We start from the raw sequence: 25343 nt of genomic DNA, 5'->3' as shown, positions 1-25343 counted from the left end.
CAATAATGAATCGCCTACCCTGGGTACAAACGATTGTTTTATACAAAAAACAAACAGTATGTTGTTGATCTGTTTTTGAAGACAGCAAGTATGCCCCTTTTTCATTATGATCCAAATAATTAAGTATTTTATATAATTTTCCCGGATTATTTTTTTGTATAAAACTGGTACAATGAAGTACAAAAATCTTCCTGCAATAGAACTTTTGATGGATATTCATAATAAATGAAAGACTTTTCGAGTCAAAACAAATAACATAACAAAAATATCGAACTCTTAGGGAAATTCAAAACGGAAAGTCCTTTATAAAATGGCGAAATCAAAAGCTCAAACACAACTAAATAATGGAAAGCAACTGTCATATTCCTGATTTGGGACACTACAGTACTATGTTTGTAATTGATGGATACATTACTTTTATTTTAAAACGACATCTTGCATTGCTCAGTTGTATGATATATAACTTTTATATAATACATAAAAAGGAAACGGGGAATTACCAAAATATTGGACAGACCGTACAACAGACCAAACTAAGGACCAGCATCTGATTCTTACAAAAAGCAAATGGTCAATATATCCAGTCTTGTTCAAAGCAGTTTAAACCAGTTTTGGGTCTGTTGGTCTCTGATGGATAGTTGTCTCATTTTAATATATACCAAATCATATTATAATTAAATAAATAAAGTAAATAAGTGGATATGTGAAGTTATGACATGTTTATTATCATAAATGTACGATTGTGAATGTTCAGCAATAAGTAGACTCGTGAATATTAATATTCATTTATTTACATATTTGATATGCATGAATAAATAAACATAACATATACAAAATATAAAAGTCTGCAAAGGTGTGAGTATTTGCTAGATACAAAATAATTGGTCCACCAGATAGCAGGTAAGATCAATAATTTTATAAATTTCAAAATTATTGGTAAAAACCTCTTGCTTTAAATTAAAAAATACTATATATTTTTCTTCCTTTAAGTCGTTTGTTCTGTATTTTCCCTCCAGCTATATAGATATAAGGATCAATCGTTGTGGTATACCACAACTTTATATATAGTTTAAATTTTAAATGTGGTTTACATTTATAAAAGTTGAAGTATACTTCAATTAAACAGACCACCTAAAACGCAATGAGAAAGAGAAGAGGGGGGGGGTGTCTCTCCGGAACACACTATGGTTTTTTAAAACTAAAATATTTAGATTTATTAATTTGAGATATGTAAAATCAGATAATTCAGTATTAATTTGCATGGTACATTTTTAGAAGTTTTGCCTTTGAATCAATTTTTTTCTTCAATAGCAGGCGAACGTAATTTAAGGACAAGAACTTTCATCTTTGGGAGAAGACCTAGGCCTTCAAGATTTTTTTTATAGGTGAAAAGCTTGATGACAATTCATTTATATTATAATATTCATTCAAAAGCAACACAGCTAATAGTAACATAGTACTATGTGGTAATTCATTAATACAATTTATGAAATTAAATAAAATAGCTTAATATCAATTTATACAATTTTGGAGCTTGATTTTAGAAAATTAGAAATTATCAATTCTTCCAGTTTGGTTCATTTGTATGTTTCGCAGTTTAGTGTGGCCTTCATTTCGCTGAGCTAGTACACATAATTGTTAAGGGTCTCGAACTGTTTTTGCTCTCTCGTCTGGTCTCTTTGATACAATCCCCGTTTGAATTCTCTATTCTATTTCAGCAATGTATGAATACTTTCAAATATCCTAAAGTTCTTCTAAATTACGAACAGTTACAATTTTGTAAGTTTGAATGCGGATGGATTTCTCTAGCAATAATATCTAAATCTATATACGAATTTCTTCACATATAATACATTCGTAAATAAAATGTCATTCATCCTCTATAGAATTTCAGTTGCACGCATTACAGATTCTCGCGTTTCTGTCTATATCTACAAGCCTTCCAGTTTTAATGTTCTAGTCAATCGCATGAAGACGACATTTGATTAGTAACGGTTTATCATTAACAGACTACTGCGAAAAACGGCAAACAATGACTGTCATACATGTACATGTATTTAAAAGACTGACAGTCAGGCGATCCGTTTGCATCAGCTATATATCTATCAATAGCCCTCTGTTTTTATTGACTTTGTTTATAACAGTGTGTGTCAACTAGACATGTACGGTGACTTATTACTGCTTACATCTACGTCATTTGATGTCTGCCGGAGAGTTGTCTCATTGGCAATCATCACATCTTCTTTTGGCTATAGTTATTACTTAATAACTAATAAATCTCTGAAGTTACATAACAATATTAAATTGATCTTTACTTATGACATAGCTACAATCCAGCATTTTACCATAACAGCTTTGCAGAATCTAGTTGTCACTATTTAACGATAAACTCCAATATTTTATCATTTTACAACACCTTTGTAAATACAGCGCCGGAACTCCTACTACTGTGAATAATCAAGGTCTTTAAACACCTTTGTTCCAGGTTCAACCCACCATTTATTCTTTAAATGTCCTGTATCAATTCAGGAATATGGCAGTTGTTATCTAATACATGTAGTTCTTTTCAATGTATTTTGCATTGTCGTTTGTTTTTTGTTGCACTTCAGTGTTTCTGTTGTGTCGTTGTTTTCCTCTTATAGTTATAATGTGTTTCCCTCGGTTTTAGTGTGTAACCAGGATTTGTTTTCTCTCAATGATTTATGACTTTTGAACACCGGTATACTACTGTTGCCTTTATGTACTTTTCCTAGTGCAAAATTCACCCTGTAATTTATATATATGTATATATTTATATATGTGTGTAAATATCGATTTTTTTATGGGATCCCCATACTTTACAATAAAAATTTACTATGCTTGAAACATATTTCTCTAATTCTTACTCGATTTATACTTTTCCTGGCCTGTTGATTATTTTTATTTCATCAACATGTGGTTCGTTTAATCTCAGTTTGCCATTGGTCAAAAGACGAATATGACGTCTAATTTTCTTGCTTTCCTCTAAAATTCCATTGTGACGTCATGAAAAAAGGCGACCATGACTGATTACGTCACATAGAAAGAACACATCTTTTTTGCAGATCATTTGAAAAGAAGGATTATGGTTGTCTGCATATCGTTAGAGAAACAGATTCCACCACCAAATCTCGTGCAATACTATACATCTATGTATCCACTCTCGACAGTTAAATTTTAAATATTTAAAACGCTCGATGAGCCTCAATTTAGATTTAAAATTTCATTGTCTCGAGTGGAAAAAATCGTATCACACTTGATGCAGACGAATGGTAAAATCTATATTTATCAAATACATATAGAAGAGTCTCTGTATCAAGTATTCGTTGGGAATTTGCCTAAACAAACTAAATAAACTGACTATAGCTTTTATATACCGACTTTTATATCTTGAGTTGATAGTATTAGAAAACAGACCATTACAATTCTACCGTGAATAAACCATAATCATGTATGAATTCGTCACATAACCCTTCATCAACATGTGAATGGTTTATTCATATTCTAATTTAAAAACACCTCGATAAAATCATATTCAAAAACAATTTATTCAGTAAAATTGAAGGTTTCTTTCTTATTCATGATGAATAAATACATGTATTTTAATTTCATATTGGTTTTTCGATTTTCCAGTTTACTTCATTGTAGGCTGTGAAAAAAAAACCCTGTTGTTGTGATTGTAGAAAACATATTTATTGGAAGGAGAGAAAAAGAACGACTATTCATGTAATAAACTGTATTAATCATTGTAAGCTACGAACTCTTTATGTTATGGTGTTTAAAAATTGTGATGTTTCAGTGAAACGATTTTCTTCAATACGCTAGATCAGTATATATAAATATAAAGCAAGATATAATTTTATCAAATAGATTCAGTACTAATGAACTTTGGTATGCATATACTAATATATCCAGTGCTGCTATATTTTTGAAAATATTGAGAGAGAAAAAAAGGGTTTTCAATTAATATTTATAAAAAGAAATGAGACAAATCTTCTCTCAAATGACATAAAGGTTTATACCTACAGGTTATCGTACAACTATTCACTCAAATGACATAAAGGTTTATATCTATAGGTTATCGTACAACTATTCACTCAAATGACATAAAGGTTTACACCTATAGGTTACCGTACAACTATTCACTCAAATGACATAAAGGTTTACACCTATAGGTTACCGTACAACTCTTCACTCAAATGACATAAAGGTTTATACCTATAGGTTATCGTACAACTCTTCACTCAAATGACATAAAGGTTTATATCTATAGGTTATCGTACAACTATTCACTCAAATGACATAAAGGTTTATACCTATAGGTTATCGTACAACTCTTCACTCAAATGACATAAAGGTTTATACCTATAGGTTACCGTACAACTCTTCACTCAAATGACATAAAGGTTTATACCTATAGGTTACCGTACAACTATTCACTCAAATGACATAAAGGTTTATACCTATAGGTTATCGTACATCTATTCACTCAAATGACATAAAGGTTTATACCTATAGGTTATCGTACAACTATTCACTCAAATGACATAAAGGTTTATACCTATAGGTTATCGTACAACTATTCACTCAAATGACATAAAGGTTTATACCTATAGGTTATCGTACAACTATTCACTCAAATGACATAAAGGTTTATACCTATAGGTTATCGTACAACTATTCACTCAAATGACATAAAGGTTTATACCTATAGGTTATCGTACAACTATTCACTCAAATGACATAAAGGTTTATACCTATAGGTTATCGTACAACTCTTCACTCAAATGACATAAAGGTTTATACCTATAGGTTATCGTACAACTCTTCACTCAAATGACATAAAGGTTTATACCTATAGGTTACCGTACAACTATTCACTCAAATGACATAAAGGTTTACACCTATAGGTTATCGTACAACTATTCACTCAAATGACATAAAGGTTTACACCTATTGGTTATCGTACAACTATTCACTCAAATGACATAAAGGTTTACACCTATAGGTTATCGTACAACTCTTCACTCAAATGACATAAAGGTTTATACCTATAGGTTACCGTACAACTCTTCACTCAAATGAAATAAAGGTTTATACCTATAGGTTACCGTACAACTATTCACTCAAATGACATAAAGGTTTACACCTATTGGTTACCGTACAACTACAAATGTATTCACTCAAATGACATAAAGGTTTACACCTATTGGTTACCGTATACATTTGTTTTGTATGCATTTGTTTATAGTTTATTTTATAATAAATAATTGCATATAATATCTACGATTTCCGTTTGAATATGTGCTGAATTCCTTTTGTAACGCTGTTTCACTTTGTGTCGTCTGACAGATTATAATAAAGAATTTGCACTTTAAGGACTACTGATGTTCTTAATGTCCAGAGTGTAATGATTTCCAAGCAGCACATAAAAAGGTTATTAAAGCGACAAGCGATCATATGATGACCACTTACGGCGCGATTCTATTCTCATTCTAAGACAAAAAATACCATCGATCTTGTAACCTTTATCTTATTTCCTTTACGTTTTTATTACCAGGCTCTGACATTTTATGAACGTTTATTGCTATATTATTTATCAATACTAGTACTTAATATGCAGATGACATTGACTGATACACGTCTCCCAAATTGACCAATGATTACGTGTCGAGTATTAGAATTATAGCAACACTTGTCTACTGTCAATCAAAATTATAGTTATACAATGGATTATGCCCCGCCCAGGACACAGGTTATGAAATGTATAAAATCATCGGTTGCGTAAACAAAAATGTGCTCATTTTTTAAAACATCTTTCGTCCTAGATCTGGTGAGGCATGCAGTTATTTAATAAAATAAATGTTCATTTTTTGTTAGCGTACTGTCAATAAGCTGTAGACTTACGAAAGGTAAGAACACATTTTATTTATTTTATAGCAAAAATCTAAATAGCGCACCATTGTTTTTATTTATTTTATTTATTTTATTTACTTTATTTGTTTTCTTTATTTTCTTTATTTCATTTACCAAATCTAAACAGAGCATCATTTTATTTATTTTTATTTATTTTATACAAAAACATAAACGACCACCCATTGTAAATTTTACATATAATATTCTTTTTAAACTTTTGAAATTACTTTATATATAAGTGTTTAGCTTGCTTGATGTTATTTTTGATCATTTTTGATAGAAAATTATTAAGTCATTGATAACGGTTTCTATTTAAATACTTCGATTGAAAGGCTACAAACAAAGTTAACAACATATAAATACATATTTCCCGTTGAATATTGTAAAAATGAATATACTTTAAACAGGGACTTTCTATACTATCAGTATATAAAGTCAAGTCCCTGCTTCAAAACACGATTTTTGAAGGTCTTTTTTCATGTATGATCCTCTGCTCACTTAAAGTAAGTTATTTTGTATAAAATCGAGATCATTAGCGTTTACTTATTGAAATTAAAAAAAAATATATGCATTTTTTTCTCAGCAGCTATGGCTATTGTTGGCGACTTCTGCCCCTTCTTTTTCCTCTTTTATGTTTTTCGAACGTCCAGCGGTTAATATTATTATGTCTGGTACAAATGTATATACAGGATGATATTTTCCAATAAATAACAAATTCCTAATTATCTGTCAGAACGCGATATGATATATATATATGCTATTTATAATGAGTACAACCTATTTAATACCGTTACATAGGATTGTACATGTATTGTGACTACATCGCGTGGGCTATAAACATATTAGGTTAGTTATATAAATGTGTCTCAACAAATAATTATGTTACTCCTCGGGGCAGATTTCACGTTACACAAATCAAGGTCATCTATCTGTTCTTATTGTTTCACATTTTGTGTTTCACGTATTATGTATTATGAACTAAAGTCTATTTCATTGTTTTATACAACTTTTTATTTATTTTCTCCTTTTCTTTCATGTGCTGATTATTTCAAACTATGAACTAAAATGTAAACAAAAGAGAAAAATATATAAAAATAAAAATAGAGAAATGTCCTAGAATAAGATACGACTTTTTTCAGTTTACACTCTAGGAAATTGACATATTTCATTGTCAAAGTAATTTCTCAGACGAAACGAGAAAAACAACTTTGAAACGGTTTGTTTTGGATGTAGGATGAAAACGATATTTTAAACATGTGATTTATATATATATATGTCCACAGGCGCGGATCCAGAGGGGGGGGGGGGGTTCCGGGGGATGGAACCCCCCCTTTTTTTTTGGACGATCAATGCATTTGAATGGGGACATGTAATTGGAACGCCCCTTTGTCCAGGTTTAGGACCCCCCCCCCCCCCCCCCCCTTTTTAAAATTGCTGGATCCGCCCCTGGTCCAGTACAAGTTGTCATGGTTGTGAAACGAATTGAATAAAAATAATATGAATTTTAAATATCATTTTACATTGAAAATAAGTACACATAAGGTCTTCATTTTGATTTGATTAACCAAAAACGTTCCGGAAAACCGTTTAACGCATAAAATTTACAAGACACAAAAATTAAAAACTTCTATTTTTTGAATTTCGAGAAAATATTACTTTACGAAGTGGTCAATTTTATTTTAACCGTAATTCTAAACACGACTGTTGTTGCAAGTTTAATTTTGAAGTCGCGCACGTGAACCCTATGTTTAGTTGAAATATTACGAACACAGCGTAAGCAGAGAATAAATATAAGAAACGTTTTCAGTGGTTCCCTATATAACCAACCAATGGTTTTTTTTCTAAATCCGCCTCTGTATATTTACTTGCGCATGTTTAATACAATGTGATAAAACTATTCAATATTTTCAGGCTCAAAAAGTACCTAAGTGTTTAAACGGTCAAGATGATGCAAGGAGGCCACGGCCAGATGGGAGGCCCGATGGGCGGCCCTGGAGGCCCTGGAGGAGGCCAAATGGTATGTTTTCCGTATTGTCTGCAATAAAGAAATACTAAAAATAAACCATGTGTGATTAAAGGGTGCTTTCCAACGAGACAGAACCCAACAAGTGTTCAATAAATACTCGATAAATGTACAAGCAATTAATAAAATACTATAATAGATAAAACATAGATATAAGAAGACGTGGTATGAGTGTCAATGAGACAACTCTTTCATCCAAGTCACAATTTGTAAAAGTAAACCATTATATAGGTCAAAGTACGGTCTTCAACTCGGAGCTTTGGCTCACACCGAAAAGCAAGCTATAACAAAAATGATATGTGTAAAACCATTCAAACGGGAAAAGCCAATGGCCTTATCTATATAAAAAAACGAGAAACGAGATAATTTTTGAACCACACCAACAAACTACTGAAAATCAGATTCTAGACTTAAGACAGATGCCAACAAATGCAGCGGCTTTAAACGTTTTAATAGGTACCAATTTCTCTATATATCTTCGTCTAAATGTCTACAGCTGTTCGGTGTAGTCTTTTTAGAAGACTTTTATTGCATTTTTAAAAAGGTACGGTGTAACGATCATATTTTTCAAAATAAAGAAAGAGTTCATATATATTCCATATCCCATTGACTAAACGACTAAATAAACCAAACATACCACGAAAATCCATAAATTTTTACCGGTATTTGTTTAAAAAGATCCACATACAAACTCGTATGTACACTTGATAATAAATTTATTGCACAAAAGTATCAGAAACACATTGTCAATAAACTCTCAAAGATGTCCTTCAATCGGACACATTCGTTGCATGATTTTGTATTGAATTTATGCAAGAACATCTCATTGCAGTTATAATTATTTGCTACTGAACTATCGAAATGTTTGTTGTTTTTTTTTTACTTTTTCAAAAGAAAATGTATAATTCATACTTCATACTCATGGGAAAAGCTAATTCTGTGTTGTGAAACCAACTTTTTTTTAAAAGTTTTTGGCAGATGTTTATAATGTTGTAGAAATAAGAAGAATTTGACATCAAAATGTGCGGTAACATACAGAAGATGATCGTTCTTAATTCTGGACCAAAGACTTCTAGATTTGATACTATTGAGGCCCCTCATGGGGGGTCCTAGTAATCACATAATCACCATTTTTGCCAATATAATCACATAATCATTAAATATTTGCTTATCTTTAGTAATCAAATAATCATAAACTAAAAATACAGTCCTAGGTAATCAAATAATCATGAAATATTTGGCTTAATAATCAAATAATCATTAAAAAAACGGCCAAGTAATCACATAATCAAAAACCCCATGAGGGCCCTCACTATTATATTAAAGAAAGTTAAAATGCACAAAGCAAACAAACACAAAATTAGATGTTTTGATTTTCTTTTATTAACAGGGGGGATTCATGGATGACGAGGATAGTAAAGCGTTAATGGAAGAAGCCCGAGAGTGGATGGGTGATAAGGTCGATGAAATGGGACCAGGAAAAGACGTAAATCCTATGGACCAGTTACCTCAATTTAAGTCCAGAAGGATAAATATTGAACCAGATAAAGAGTAAGTAACATATTATATATTTATATTATCTAATATATTTATTAATTTATAGTGCAAAACAGTATACCAGAGGCGGATTTAGAGGGGCACAGCGACCCCTTTTTTGTGAGAAAAAATGCACTGAAGCATGACTGAAGTGGGCCCCATTTAAGGCAGTCAGTTGGTCACTCTCATGAAAATTTCTGTATTTTATGTATAAATGAGTGTATACGGTCCAGCGAAATCTTATTGTTTTGGTGCAAAACGTGCGGGAAATGCATTGCCTCGCAAGGAACAGTACACTTAACTATGAAAATGAGGCTAAGATTAAATCTTTTATTTTGGAAAACATAAAATCAAATGTATTCTGGAATAGATAATTGTATTTACCGGGTCAATTGCATCTCATTTTTTTCTGTCAAAGTCAATGTTTTTTTGTTATTTTTTTGTATTTACATTTGAAAGTATTTTTTTCTCTAGATCCGGTTTAGATTTAGATAATGCCATTGCTATTGTTGGTGTTGGTGGAAAATTTCCTGGCGCGGAAACTGTTGATGACTTTTGGCGTGTTCTAGTGAATGGAGAGAACCACGTGGTTGAAATCCCGCCAGAAAGATGGAATGTTGAAGAGTACTATTCAGCAGATTACGACGAACCTGGTAAAACATATGTCCGTAGAGGAGGATTTTTATCAAAGTATGTATATATAAAAAAAGAAGATGTGGTATGATTGCCAATGAGACAACTATCCTCAAAAGACAAAAATGAAACAGACATTAACAACTATAGGTCACCGTACGGCCTTCAATTATGAGCAAAGCACATATGTTTGAGATGTAGATAGATATAATTACGATTCCATAGAAATTTTCAAAAGTTTTTCAGAAAATTCTTATTTATAGCAGTGCTGATTTTTTTAAGTTTTAATTTATAGAATAATAACGTAAAGTTTTAGCAAATATTAAAACAATTATTCACTAAATAGAAGGTATTCCATAGTGATTTATGGTTTGTTCATTTCAGTGGCTTTTTTTTGTATATAAATTAGTTTTTCGTTTTAACTTTTCATTGATATTGGGGACTTGGTTACTCAATGTAGTTAAACAATACCATGTATTTATTATTTACAATAAGTGTGCATTTGTACTGTAATTTAAAGGGTGTATGATGATTTTTTGACTGAGTGAAAATTCTGTAATGCATATAATTAACCCTTTAATATTGAGGGATTGTCTAGAAAAAGTTGCGAACTAATTTAACAACTACAAAAAAGATATTGTAGCTACAAAATCGAAATGATAAACGCATTTGAAAACTTATAATAACTGACAAGGCTTTACCTTGCTGAGAAGTATAAAACACTTTACTATTAATAACGATTTTTAGACACCAAGCCCTTACTGAAAAATCAGCCTCCTGCAAACATTTGCTGCAAGTCTGCTGCGAACTTGCTGCAGATTTGCAGCGAACATAGAGTCTGTGTTTGCTGCAAATACGCTGCAGGTCTGCTGCAAACAATTTACCATGCAAATGAGTGTTTGCCGCAGACCTGTTGCAAACATTTATATGCAAATGAGTGTTTGCTGCAGACCTGCTGCAAACATATTTATGCAAATTAATCTTTCTCCTGCCTGTTTGCTGCAGACCTGCTGCAAACATTTATATGCAAATGAGTGTTTGCCGCAGACCTGCTGCAAACATATTTATGCAAATTAATCTTTCTCCTGCGTGTTTGCTGCAGACCTGCTGCAAACATTTTTATTCAAATCAATATGTTATACAATTAACCAATGTCATGTTGTGTACACATCATTTTATCTATATTACACAGCAAATTCTTAAAAAGTTATGTTACATCCATCCATTCATAAAATAATTCAATTACTTTATCATTTGAAAAGTTTTCATAGCATAAGTTTATACCTTTTAACATGTTTAATAAGTTGAATTAATTCCAAGTACGTTCTCAAATGAATTACATGCATGAATCTAAAATTAAAAAGATTTATTTGAAATTTTCTTTGCGCATGTATATCACTGGACTAGTATATATTTGTTTAGGGGCCAGCTGAAGGACGCCTCCGGGTGCGGGAATTTCTCGCTACATTGAAGACCTGTTGGTGACCCTCTGCTGTTGTTTTTTATTTGGTCGGGTTGTTGTCTCTTTGACACATTCCCCATTTCCATTCTCAATTTTAGCTATAGTTAAACTAGAATTGTCACAAAATTCAACTAGACTTACATATTTGAATAATATTCAGCTAACAGAAGCTCAATGAATATAGCATAACGTTCTAATTTAGAAAACAGTATTTCTCTTGCTTCGTTGTGAAAAGCGCACTCTAAAAAATAGTGTATACTATCCTCAATAGGGTGGCCACAGCTGCAGGCCGGACTTGGTTTAATATTAACACGATGTAAATCTGAATTTAAAGAACTGCACATATTTCTCAAACGTGTATGAATGATATTAAGTTTTCTATCCCCACAACTAAAATAGGAAGGTGGCTGTATCAATTTGGACTTCATCTTTCGTTTAAAAATATTTATTTTTTTGGACGTTCGTATGTCGGCGGAAAGTCTATTCCATTCAATAGTAGTTGATGGGGAAAATGATTATCTAGAACATCTGCTAACATTATTCAAAGGGTTCCTGCAAGCATTTTGTTTGCAGCAAGTTTGCAGCAGATTTGCAGTTGCTGCAAACATTTCAGTTCTGTAAGGGAGATTAAAGAGAAATTCGCGTGTTAGAAACATTCGTCAATGAAAAGACCCCAATTGATTCAATAATAGCGGTATAACAGAACTAATGTTGTTTTACAGCTTTGATGAGTTTGATCCAAAAATGTTTGGAATTAGCGAACCGGAAGCAGCTAAAATGGACCCCCAACAACGATACATTCTTGAGTGTGTTCACATGGCACTTGAAGATGGTGGTTTAATGAGGAAAGATATTCAAGAAACTCGGACTGGTGTTTATATTGGTAGGTCGATCATTAAACACCTTATTATAAGGGAACGAACATTTAACTTCAAGGGGGGGGGGATATGTTTGTTTCCTTAAAAAAAATGCTGATCCCCAATTTTAAGAGAGAAAAAACATATTGTGGTAAAGGAGATGACAAAAACAATTATTTCTGAATCCAGATTTTCACCATACCTTTTAGTGTTTTTTGAAATTATAATTTGATTAATTTCATCGAGAGAAAAAAATCTGATTTAGACAAAGAAAACATACCCCCTTGAAGTGAAATGGTTGCTCCCTTATCCAATGTGTGTTAAGCTTGTGTCCAGTACAACATTACAAAGTCAGTCAACTGACGATTCCGTAACCGACCATGCAATTAAAGATTCATTCAAACGAGTTGTTTCCCTTTAGAGATACATATATTTTCGTTGACAATTAAGAGCTAGTGAAAAGAACAAATTTATATGTACGTTATGTATGTTATATTTAGGCTTTTGTGTTCTCCTCATTCATTGTTCAGGTTGTTGTCTCTTTGAAACATTTCCTGTTTCTATTCTCTATTATACAATTGGCATAGGGACACAAATTGTGGTGTAAAAGGTTTTTTGGAACACGATCAGTAAAATGTTAATTATTCATTGCAGGAGTTATGAATGACGATTATAAAAGTTCTGCTACAGAAGATCCAGCAGTTGCTAGTAACTACACACTGACAGGGACCGCTCCAAGTATTATAGCTGCTCGTATATCATACGTCTATAACCTCCTTGGTCCATCTATGTCTATAGATACCGCATGCAGTTCATCTCTAGTTGCTATACATTTAGCATCACAAGCTCTGAAAAGCGGTAAGTCTATACCGGTATAGAAATAAGGAGATGTGGTATGATTGCTAATGATATATCTATCTAACAGAAGACAACAGCGAATGAAAGCAAGTATAGGTTACTGTTGAGATACCATAGATATAAGAAGATGCGATATGAGTGCCAATGAGACAACTCTTTATCCAAGTCACATCCAGTCATGCATGTTTTTATCTATTTGACAATGTTAAATGCCAAGACAATTTTTCAAAACCTTTACAACCAAACCAAAAACATACAAAGTTAAAAGATGAGCATTGATAATAAGTTAAAAGGCAAGACATTTTGACGTCATTTTGTAACACTGAATATCAAAACAGTTGCTTTACATACATTCTGAAAATTAATTGTGATACATATTTTCGTTAGGTGATTGTACCATGGCGATCTGCGGGGGAGTCAATAGTATTCTGTATCCAGATATCCTTATTCCACTGTCAAAAGCAAGAATGGTGTCGCCCATAGGACAGTGTCAAGCCTTTTCTGATACAGCAGATGGATATATACGAGGCGAAGGAGGTGGTGTCATTGTACTTAAAACACTGAAAGATGTATGTATATGTTATATATATATATATTGATTTAATAAAATTAACGTTACCAATTTTCTTGCACCAGATGCGCATTTCGACAATATATATGTCTCTTCAGTGATGCTCGTGGCCAAAATATTTGAAATCCAAAGCTTATATAAAAGATGAAGAGCTATAATCCAAAAGGTCCAAAAAGTATAGCCAAATCCGTGATTTAAGATAGGTGCCAATGTTTAAAAGAATGTCTTTTATCTTGATAGAAATCCATTAATAGGATATCAAACAAGAACACACAATCAGAACTTGCACAGCAAAAGAACACAAAATTAATAGAACAGCGCTTATATTGCTGTTCTTAGTCTCTGTTATTGCTGTTCTTCAACAATTTTATTGCTGTTCTTCAACTTAAAGTCCCAAAGAGGCCTTCTTTCGCCGCATACATTTGTACTTTGAATTAGTCGGAGGTAAAGTTTCTAAAGCACTACTTGTTTTCAGTTTACATAGACTCGGAACGTTAAGATAGTGACACATGTTATAGCTAGCTGCCTCGTTTTGATCTGTACATATCCATTTTGAATACCATATTAGTATCACTGCTAAAGTTTAAAGACATTATGTATATTTCATTATAGGCAAGAGCTGATGGTAACAAAATATGGGCTACCATAGCAACAGGTTGTAACCAAGATGGTAGAACAATGACCCCAATTACAGCGCCATCTATACAGATGCAGACAGAATTGCTACAAGAAGTTTACGAGAAGAACAATGTCAGCCCAGACTTGGTGCAGTATATAGAAGCTCACGGTAACTATAAATTACAACGGTGTACTGATTAATCAGATGTGTAGTGTCAGCCCCTCATGTTTTTTTTAAAATAAAAATACTTGAAGTTAAAAGTTGTATTCTATCTTTGACATTCCTGTGAATATTTACTGAAATAGGTTTAATTGACATTCAAGTATCTGATTGTGTTTATATATATCTCTTTCATTTAAACATGCAAATGTCGTAAACTCTGAACGACAAGCTATTGCCAAAAGACTCCCATACAGTTTTCTAATTTTTACTTCGATTAATGTAAATGCAGACGCATAGCTGCTGTCTCCTTTCATCAAAAATCTGTTATTGTATTCTATCTTTGACATTCCTGTGAATATTTACTGAAATAGGTTTAATTGACATTCAAGTATCTGATTGTGTTTATATATATATATCTCTTTCATTTATACAAATGTCGTAAACTCTGAACGACAAGCTATTGCCAAAAGACTCCCATACAGTTTTCTAATTTTTATTTCGATTAATGTAAATGCAGACGCATAGCTGCTGTCTCCTTTCATCAAAAATCTGTTTTTGAGGGAACGGGCTAACAGGACGATAAAATTATCCACGCAGTTCCTTTTCACAACTATTATACTGTTAATATTGATAGTATTGGAATACTTATATTGTATCAATTTAACCCTTTCATCAATTACATTAAATAAATGTAAATACCGGTATTTGAGTAAGAACTTGAATTTATTTTGTAAGAGGGGGAAAAAGGGAGGTAATTTAGAGGGTTGTTATTCCTTTTTTGATGTTGGACTATTCGCAAACCCAGGTTCAACCCACTAATTTTTTTTCCTAAACTGTCCTGTACCAAGTCGGTTTTAGTTTGTAATCCGCATTAGTTTTCTCTCAATCGATTTATGACTTTTGAACATCGGTATACTACTGTTGCCTTTATTTTCCCGATAATATACTTTTGATTTGTTCTTGTAGGAACTGGTACACCTGTTGGAGATCCGATTGAGGCTAACAGCTTGGGTGAATTTTTCTCTCAATACAGAGAAGAAGGAAAAGAGGCACTAAGGATAGGATCAGTAAAAACAAACATTGGTCACTTGGAATCAGCTGCTGGAGTTGCTGGAATCGTTAAGGTTCTTCTTATGATGAAGCATGGCAAAACCGTTAGATCTCTTCATTTTGAGCGACCAAACCCAAAGATTGATTTCCCAAAATACAACATGGCGGTTTCTATCGCTGTTGAAGATTGGCCTACGTTGAACGACGGAACAAGAATGAGTTGTGTCAACTCTTTTGGATTCGGAGGTACAAATAGTCACGCAATTATAAAACAGTTTCCATTAGAAGATGTACAAGAAACAGACGATGATACCAAAGATAAATACATTGTCTTCCTGTCAGCTCTGGACAATGGTGGCCTGACAAATAGTCTTCAACATTTCATAAATTGTCTCAAAGACACATGCGTAGACAGCCTAAAGAGTATTGCATACACTAGTTCCTGCAGACGCGAGCACTTTAAGTACAGACTTGCGTTCGTGTGTGAATCAAAGGAGGATCTCCGCCAAAAAGCAGAAGTCCAATTGAAAACGATAGAAAGTGTTCGACCAGCTGGTTTGAACCCACCAAATGTTGTTTTTGTGTTTTGCGGTGTTGGAACAACCTGGACTGGAATGTGTCAAGAACTTTTGCAAAGTGAAGCAGTGTTTAGTGAAACTGTAAGAAAAGTAGACGAACTATTGAAGCCTTATACTAAATGGTCAATTTATGAGAAATTGAAAGATGCAGCAGACTTGAGTGAACCATTGGTTGGTCATCTGGCAATTTTTACTTGTCAAATTGGATTGACAGAGCTCTGGAAGTATTATGGTATAGTACCGAAAGTTGTATTGGGACAGTCTGTCGGAGAAGTGGCCGCTGCATATGCTGCGGGTTGTCTTTCTCTTGAAGATGCTGTCAAGGTCATATATCATAGATCGTCAATCTTATCAAAGGCAACAGGAGGGTCCATGTTTGTGGTTGGCAGTAGCAAAACAGAGATGGTAGACGAGTTATGCCAGGAGTATGATGGAAAAATAAACATTGCCGTGTACAATAGTTCTAAATCTTCAACCGTATCCGGTGATACTGATATTGTCAATGAAGTAATGCAAAAGCTGAAAAAGAAAAGTGAAGAAGAAGACGAGCCTATTTTCCTACGACCACTTCATGTGAAATGTGCCTATCACAGTCACCATACGGAAAAGTCAAGCATTGATCTAGAAAATGCCCTCAATGGGTTAACTGGTGTAACACCTACAACGAAATTATTTTCTACTGTGACTGGTGAAGTAGCCACTGATGAACAATTTGTTACGGCTTCGTATTGGAGGGAAAATGTCAGAAAACCTGTTCTGTTTCAAAAAGCAGTCCGAAATGCTGGCTTGCTTAATACTATAAATATATTTGTCGAAATTGGCCCAAAGCCTGTCCTAAGAACACATTTGAGTGATAGTTTCGCAGAAGGAAAGGCAATTAGCTTGCCCTCTATGAACGTGAATTCCGAATCATCCTGCATAATGGATTCACTTGCAGAGTTCTACAAAAATGGTGTGAATCCAGAAATGGAACGAATTAATCCATACACTGCTGTAATATCCGATATACCGAAGTACATACCGAACAGAATGAAATCGTTATTTGAAGCTGACAGCACAAAACTAAGGAAACAAGGGCGAGGAAGATTGGCATCAGCTCATCCATTCGTAAAACGACAGTCCGACGATAATACACCTTTCAAAATAGACATCAGTACCACCTCTACTCCTTATGTATATGAGCACAACGTAGCAGGAAATATTTTAGTCCCCGGAGCTTTGTATGCTGAAGTGGCAATAGAAGCTAGTAAAAGTCTTCTAGAACAGTCACCTTTTAATTTGGAAATAGGAGTGGATTTTCAAAGACCTCTTCGTTTATCACCAGGCAGCCCTTGTGAAGCCTTTGTAATGCTAAAGTCATTAGAGCCATTGGAGAGCATGGCTTTTACGATACAAACAGGAAATGACATCATAGCTAGGGGAACATCAAGAATTATAAACGAAGATGTTAAGGTAAACTTTGTTGATATTCAGAAGATAAAAGAAAGATGCAAAATATTTCATCCAAAAGACCAGACATATGAAACATTGAAAACACTTGGCTTTTCATACGGTGATGACCTACAAATACTTGGGGATGGATATAAGAATAGAACTGAATGTCTTGTTAATGTGACCTTGTCAGACTTGCTGATCAAAGATTTGAATACAACAAACATTCATCCAGCAATCCTCGATGGCCTTCTACAAACACCTGGAATCATTTTTGAATTAATGGAGGAACGACCTTCTGGACAACTACTTCCTGCAGGATTTAAGAAACTTATTTTGAGACGATCCCCAGAAAAAAATATGTTAGCATACATGAATCTGACATCATTTTCTAAGGATGAAATTTTATATAACCTTCTTTTACTTCAACCTGATGGTATTGTAGTGGCTGAGGTCAAGGACTTTACGATTAGGGCAATTGAAAAGTCAGAGAGACACAACGGTCAAATTGCACACAAAATAGTTTGGACAGAAGTTGAATTGCAAGACAATAAGAAAACATCTCTCTCTCTTCCACAATTACAAGACAAAGACGCACCAAGTGATGAAGAATCAGATAAGAGCTCTTTTACTTGTAAAGCAGATTTAGAACTCCTCAAGGATGACTATGACAAACAGTCAAACAGTTCAGGTTATTCAAGCGAGAAAAAAGACAAAGATAAAGATCGAAGCTCCAGTTTATCAAGCAATGAAAAGAAAGATATGGACAAAGAATTTAGTTCAAGTGAAGACGAAGAAAAAGATGTTAAAAAGGACGAGATATCAAATCCACAAAAACAAAGAAGGTTTATTTTTATTTCCCGGGATGAAAGGACAAAGCAGACATTTAAGGATTGTGTTTATGGTGATCTTGAAATAAGCTATTACATTGCCAATAATTCAACCAATATCATCGAAGACATATTGGAAGAACATTTCAAACCCAGTGAAGCTGAATCAGTGAAAGACGACAAAGAAACATGTATTATCTTTGCAAATGGAAGAATGAAAGAAGAATATACTACGGATGGTACCGTTTTACTAGATGATTTGGTCAACAACTGTGATCTATTACTGACCATTTTAAAGTTCATGGCAGACCGACAGGATTCGGTTCCAATCTACATATTGACTCAAAGTACTCAATCACCCGATGTATCAGGCCAGTTTAACCTTGTCGGATCAGAGCTATGGGGACTTGTTCGATCAGTTCTTAGGGAACAAAGTTTCAAGTTGTACCTCGTTGATATAGATCCAAGCTTTAAGGAATGCATGAAACAGTTGCTTACTGTTCTCAAAGGAAACAATAAAAGACTAGAAATACCAGAAATTGCAATCAGAAAGAAGAAAATATATGAAAACGAATTTGTAACGCAACCAGATTCTGAAAGAATAAAAACTCCAAAAGTCAAGTCAATTGACAAGTATTGTGTAGCAGAGTACAGAAGTAATCTTCCAGATGTTTTGAATGATACCTTCTACTCACTACAGGAGATGGATGGAGATACGTTTGATCAATCAGTCTTACTGCAAGTATCGAAAGCATGTATACACAACAACTCGTTATACCCATTGACTTTTGAGAATGCAGTGGAAGCAGTGACTATCTGGCCGCAAGATCATAAAGATGGATACGGAGTCCTCACGTTTGAAGTTGTTGGCAAACGAATAGATAAAAAAGACAAGAAAGACAAATCGATGAAAGAATTTGTAGCATGTTATCCACTTAAAATCCAGTCTGTTGTAAACATTCCTAAATCATGCATGGTATGTCTGACAGATTTACAACCATATGTTCCCGGCATGCTTTGCACTACTTCTCTTTTATGGGAATTAGTTAGCAAGTTACCGTCAAAGAAAAACTACCTTATTCTTACTGACAATGAAAATGAAATGTCTGCAGTTATCTTAAAAAATCTAATAGCATCTAGAAAATCAGGACCAGCTATGGTGTTCAAATTAGAGGAAATCATGTCACCTGACCAAATTTCACCAATAGTTATCCCATTGATGAAAATAGATCTTCAGACGATACATGGATTTTTAGAAGTAGCTAAACACGTTACAATGATAGCATCCCTGCGACAGTTCCTTCCTCTGCAAATTGAGCGTTATGTGGCTGCTCGTTCATCTCATATCCAATTCGTCACCGTTGATGTTGATGAGGTTTTGTCGAAAACCAAACTCCCACAAATTGTCCCAACTGTTATCAATTGGCTGAAAAAACAGAAACATAAACTTTTGGCCAAAGATCAAATTAAACTTGAACCTTCTGACACTACTTTACTGCCATTCCCAAGTAATGTTGTTGACGTCACTGGATCGAGCGATGCACAGATGTGCGATATCAGAATCCCAGAGAATCTCATTTTCAGGAAAACAGCTGTATATGTTATTATAGGTGGAATGACGGGTCTTGGATGGGAAATTACAAATATGTTAGCAGAGCGGGGAGCAGGATTCATTGTCAGTTTATCCAGGAGGGAACCTTCAAATGAGAAACAAACTAAAATCAAGGAAATGTCAGACCGTTATGAATGCTTTATCACAACTATGCAAACTGACATAACAAGTATAGAGTCACTCCAAGAGTCAATTGATCGAATTTTATCAGAAGCAACATATCCAATAAAAGGTATTTTCCAAGGAGCTGGTGTTCTTGATGATGCTCTATTCATATCCATGACAAGAGAAAAGCTACAAAAGGTATTGATGCCAAAAGTTCTAGGGACATGGAATTTACATATTGTCTCTGAAAAACTGTCTCTAGATTATTTTGTCATCCATTCATCCATGACATCTGTCTTTGGTAATGCAGGTCAAACAAATTACGGAGCTGCAAATGCTTTTCTAGATTCATTAGCTCACTATCGTCGACACCTTGGTTTATGTGGACAAAGTATAAATTGGGGGCCGCTGAAAGTAGGCATGGCCATTAATGATGACAGTCTTGAACAGATTTTAGAGAAACGAGGACTACTCTCATTAAGTATACCAACCATTAGGAAAAGTTTGATAGAAGTCTTGAAGAATACCTGCCCACAAGTAACGTATGGCGTTTTTGATTGGGATGTAATCGCATCTGGTCTTATTTCTGAGGACATGTCCCTTGTACAGTATAGATTTAGAGGTTTTGTAGACAAAATTTTAGAACAAAGAAGATCTAAGATGAATTCAGCATCCCTGAACTTTGACCTAAATGAAATAATGTCTATACCAAGAGCAGAGAGAATGGAAGCCATTATGAAAGCATTGTTTATTCTGGCAAGCGATGTATTTGGAGTAGAACATTCATTGCTTAATGAAGACACATTAATATCAGCTTTGGGTGTTGATTCTATGCTTGCTATGACGTTTGCACAAACAGTCCTGAAGGTTATGCATGTCAAAATTTCTTTAGTGATGTTGCTAACAGACGGAACAACAATGATGGCACTAGCAGAAGCAATAAACGACAAACTTGAGAATGGTAATGCCGAAGAGGAAATAAAAATAATGGAAATTAATACTAATGTCGCAAACTCTATGACACCTTACGAAAAGAGAGCCTACAATGGTCATATGAGGAATAAATATGACCCATCTTTGTACATGTTTGGGGATATTACTGTTGATAGCGTCATAGCTATGCCAGAATATTGGAAACCCTTGATAGTAAAAATTCATCAAAAGTATCCTGCTCTACGGACACTCTTTATACCAGGTCATGATGACATTAGATATGGTGTCAAACGAGTTATTCTGGAACCGGAAGAGATTGAAATAGACTTCCGCATTGTTGAGAAATCTCTCCTACTTCACAAAACTAGACATCCTCCAAACGTAGATGACTATCTGTTTGACCCAGCAACAGACCTACCAATGAGAGTTTTCTTCGCCAAAAAAGGTCGCCAAGCGATCATGAGATTTTTATTCAACCATTTAGCACTAGATTTGCATTCCATCTCGATGATGATGAATGACCTTCGACCAGACGCCCCTAATGAAGACCCTACAGATCCAGTAGATATAGCCCTGCATATTGAAAGACGGTTGATCGACGATGATGTAGAACTTAGAACCTTTTGGCAAACTGTAATTCCAGAGAATCTGCAACCAATGTCATTGTCTGTTACCGGAGATTTAACAACAGATCCAAACTTCTTTGAGTTTACTCGAGTAAAAGTACCTGAAAAAGTAGCTACAGGGATACGACCTCTGCTTGAAGGTAACAAGTGTACCCTGTTTCATCTCTTTGCTACTATGTTTGAAATTCTTCTACACGTTGAACTACGCCAGCCAACAATTGCTATAATGACAACCCTTGACTGTCGAATGTTTTTCCCCGAGTTGAAAAGAGAGGCAAACCGTTTTACTAATCGTATACCGCTATATCAAGAATTTGAGGACAGTTCAATACAAGTTGCTGAAATTATTCAACGAAATAAGATAAAGATCATGAAGGCATTGGATCACGGATATATGCCTTTTATTGACATCATACAGGACGTAAAGGGTCACCCTGTCAATGAGATTTTCCGACACCAAATTGTAATGGAAGAAACAACAAAAATATCATCTCTAGCTATTGACCATGGAAAACGTACACCAATCAAAATCAAGAAACTACAGGTTGGAAATTATTACAACGAAACTATCTTTTATGTGTGGAATGATGAAACAACAAAGAAACTCGAACTTGAACTAGGATGCAGTACACTAATAATTGACCAGGACAGAGCTCATAATCTTCTCAACTTTATGCTAATGATGATAGAGAGATTCGTAGCAAATCCGGGTATAACATTAGAGGAAATGACGTCATATAACGTAGCAAGTTGTAAAACTGGAATATCAACTTCAGAAAAAAATATTTCAAGTGAGTACTGGTTGTTTTTTTATACTCCAAATGATTTTGTTACTTTAGTAAAGTATATAAACATGAAAAGATTATGTGGTATGGTTGCCGATGAGACAATCTTCACAAATGAACAGCAATGGGTAACCGTATGGTTCCCAACAATGAGCAAAGCATAAAGCTTGTAGTAGGCTATGAAAGGCCTCGAAATCACAAATGTAAAACAATTCAAACGAGAAAACTAACAGCTTATCGTCATGTATGTCAATTCTTATTCATTATAATTTCCTAAATATAATTTCTATCATTTTCTTTAATCTCTTGAAGTGAAGAATTTTCAATTAGATGACACACATACACATAAATTTACATCTTATTGCATGTTTACATCGAAACCTTAACTCACAGCAAACATAAAATAAGGAATAAGGAATAAAATAAAACGCACTACACGACTATAACTTCTCTTGATTACCAAGCAATTTCAGTAATGTAGACGCATTTTTTTAATAATTTTTATTGACATAATATAAGGCCCCTGAAAAATACCTCTTAGCTTGAGTATAAAATGCATTATCTTAAGAATACAATAATTTCTTTTCTAGATGTTTTCATGAAACAGACAAAGAAAGGCTGGGACCACGAAGTATACCTCTTTCTTGGATCAGAGGATGAAAAATACATAAAATGGGGCAAAAAACCTCACAAGATGGACAGACGAATTGCTTACACCGATATCACAGATATAAGAATGGTCGATATGAATGGTAAGACCATGTTTAAATAATGTGTAAACATCATAGCTTGTAAGATAATAATTAACAACAACAAGGAATCAAATAACGTGAAGGTTAGCATCCTCTGTATGGCATTCAACATTGAGCAAAACCAATACCAAAAAATCCTATAACAAAAACATGTCACAGACAAACACATGTACAATTTTTTTAGAAACATTAACGATAACCATAAACATAAACAAGTGTCTGTACCAAATGATATTCCCGCTATTAGGTCCGAGACCACAATTGTCGTCCCTTGATTTTGAATATAGTCCCTAGTGTTGACAGTGGGTTACTTGCCATTAACTTTTATATCCCTTCCAAATTTATTTCTCCATGTTTAATGCCTCAAATTGCAAGTAGGGGGAGTGAAATTACACTATAAAAAAATTTGGGTCCAGAATTTTAAAGGAAAGTAGTGATTTGGTCCAGCTGAAAAAGGTTGAAAATTAGCACTTCGGAAGCTGTCAAAAGATTTCAAGTCGCCCTAAACATAAAATTGTCCATATTTTGAGTTAGAGCCGATGAAGTTTTCTATAATTTTGATATAATTTGTCCCAAAAGTAGTACAACACACTGTAAAAGTTTCTTTGAGAAAGCGCAGGTGGGATTTTTTTTATTTTCATTTATGTTCTAAAAGAAATGCACTACGAAATAATTGTGTTATCGGACCATTTGTGAGAAAAAAATATTTACATTATAAACCGTGTTGTATTGATTGCAAAACTGTTTTATGGTAAATAGTTGTAAGCTGTTTTATGGTCAATAGTTATTCGAAAAATCAAATATCCGCGAAAGAAAAAGTTTTGCTTTTCGAAAATATGTATCCGCGAAAATAAATGCATAAATAGTAACTGCCCCCTTGGTAGCTTTATTCGGTGTTAAACTTGGTAGTATGTTCAAATAAGAAATTGCTGTTGCAGATTTGCTTCGTAAAAATTGGAAATAACAGAGAAGAGAAAAGTCGTCTCTCTTTTCGTGAAATTAGTTATATGAAGTTTGTTACATGAAATTTTAATGTACATCTGGTATGTTTCGCCCCTCTTTACAATCGACACTTTTTGGAAATATATGTGCACGTTTTAGATCTCAAGCAATCATACCTGTGTCTGTGGTAGGCATATTTATAAAAAAAAATCTTAATATTTCTTTATCTTAAGTTTATATATTGTAAAATATAATTAACGTCTTATGTTTCATCTTTCAGATCAGACAGCTCTTATTTTGTGCACCAGTTCTCGGACATATGTCTTCAAAACAAGCTTAAAAACCCAGGCCATGCAGTGGTGGCTTTCAATAAGAGAAAGGTCTCTTGGTAAAAGGACGATTCCAAAAGATATGAAAGAAACAGCTGTGAAGGAAGATATTAAAACACTTGATGACACGAAAAATGAAATTGACTCTGTAGACACGAAAACTGAAATTGACTCTGTTGAAGATAAAGAAGTTATAATTACTTCTTTCTGAGACTTTTTTGTGTTGTGGTGTGTGAAAACCGGTTCGGAAGCTCTCTGGTTAATCCAGATCTCCGATAACTCCCGACAATCCGGAAAATAATTGACTTCAGCGGAAGTTGACTTTTCAATAAGTGTTATGTTTTTATTTTCAAAAACACTTACTTGTACAGAAAGTGTGTAAATTATCAAATTATACCAAGACTTCTTTTAGTGATACTTTTATGTTCTAATGCATTGTAATATTTAAGAGGAGTTTTAAGATTATATATTTAGAATAAAAATATCAAATATTGTACTTTACACTTAGCAGAAGAAAAATTTAAATACATTTAATATAAGGTCATGTCGACTTTAGTGACTGAAAAGTAAGAAAAATACTAAACAAAAAATGTGGTTCTTACTAAGGTGGTGCGGTACATAACACTACAGGGAGATAACTCGGTAAAAATCAGCTGAACGTTATTGCTAAAGAAATATCAAGCTTATCTATGATCAAAATAAGTGCTTGTCAAAC

The 25343-nt window shown here is 33.8% G+C and overlaps 1 protein-coding gene across 3 annotated transcripts; it reads left to right on the top strand.

Annotated features, from left to right (window-relative positions):
• Window positions 1–646: 646 nt before the first annotated feature.
• LOC139500801 (mycocerosic acid synthase-like polyketide synthase) lies at window positions 647–25124 on the top strand. 3 transcript variants are annotated; one of them, XM_071289663.1, is made up of 13 exons: window positions 827–900; window positions 3667–3744; window positions 5899–5930; window positions 7846–7951; window positions 9348–9508; window positions 9968–10183; window positions 12311–12471; window positions 13100–13303; window positions 13691–13872; window positions 14487–14661; window positions 15622–22611; window positions 23196–23357; window positions 24580–25124. In XM_071289663.1, the coding sequence occupies exons 4-13, from the start codon at window positions 7880–7882 to the stop codon at window positions 24837–24839; spliced, it is 8583 nt and encodes a 2860-aa protein (XP_071145764.1). In that variant the 5' UTR covers window positions 827–900; window positions 3667–3744; window positions 5899–5930; window positions 7846–7879; the 3' UTR covers window positions 24840–25124. The 3 variants fall into 3 exon arrangements, with proteins under 3 accessions (XP_071145761.1, XP_071145764.1, XP_071145762.1); XM_071289661.1 differs by lacking the exon at window positions 3667–3744 and having other exon boundaries at window positions 873–900; XM_071289660.1 differs by lacking the exons at window positions 3667–3744; window positions 5899–5930 and having other exon boundaries at window positions 647–900.
• The last annotated feature ends 219 nt before the right edge of the window (window positions 25125–25343 follow it).

The sequence above is a fragment of the Mytilus edulis genome, chromosome 13, assembly GCF_963676685.1.
Source record: "Mytilus edulis chromosome 13, xbMytEdul2.2, whole genome shotgun sequence".
In the NCBI taxonomy this organism is placed as follows: domain Eukaryota; kingdom Metazoa; phylum Mollusca; class Bivalvia; order Mytilida; family Mytilidae; genus Mytilus; species Mytilus edulis.
Note: the sequence above shows the minus strand (reverse complement) of the source record. Positions and strands in the feature narration are given on the sequence as shown.

What these genes read in the sequence shown, in the direction of transcription:
- LOC139500801 (XM_071289660.1), top strand. Translation starts at nt 7,880, where the DNA reads ATGATGCAAGGAGGCCACGGCCAGATGGGAGGCCCGATGGGCGGCCCT. An exon ending in AGAGGAGGATTTTTATCAAA is followed by an intron (nt 10,184 to 12,310) that starts GTATGTATATAT and finishes GTTGTTTTACAG; the next exon opens with CTTTGATGAGTTTGATCCAA. An exon ending in TTCAGAAAAAAATATTTCAA is followed by an intron (nt 22,612 to 23,195) that starts GTGAGTACTGGT and finishes TTTCTTTTCTAG; the next exon opens with ATGTTTTCATGAAACAGACA.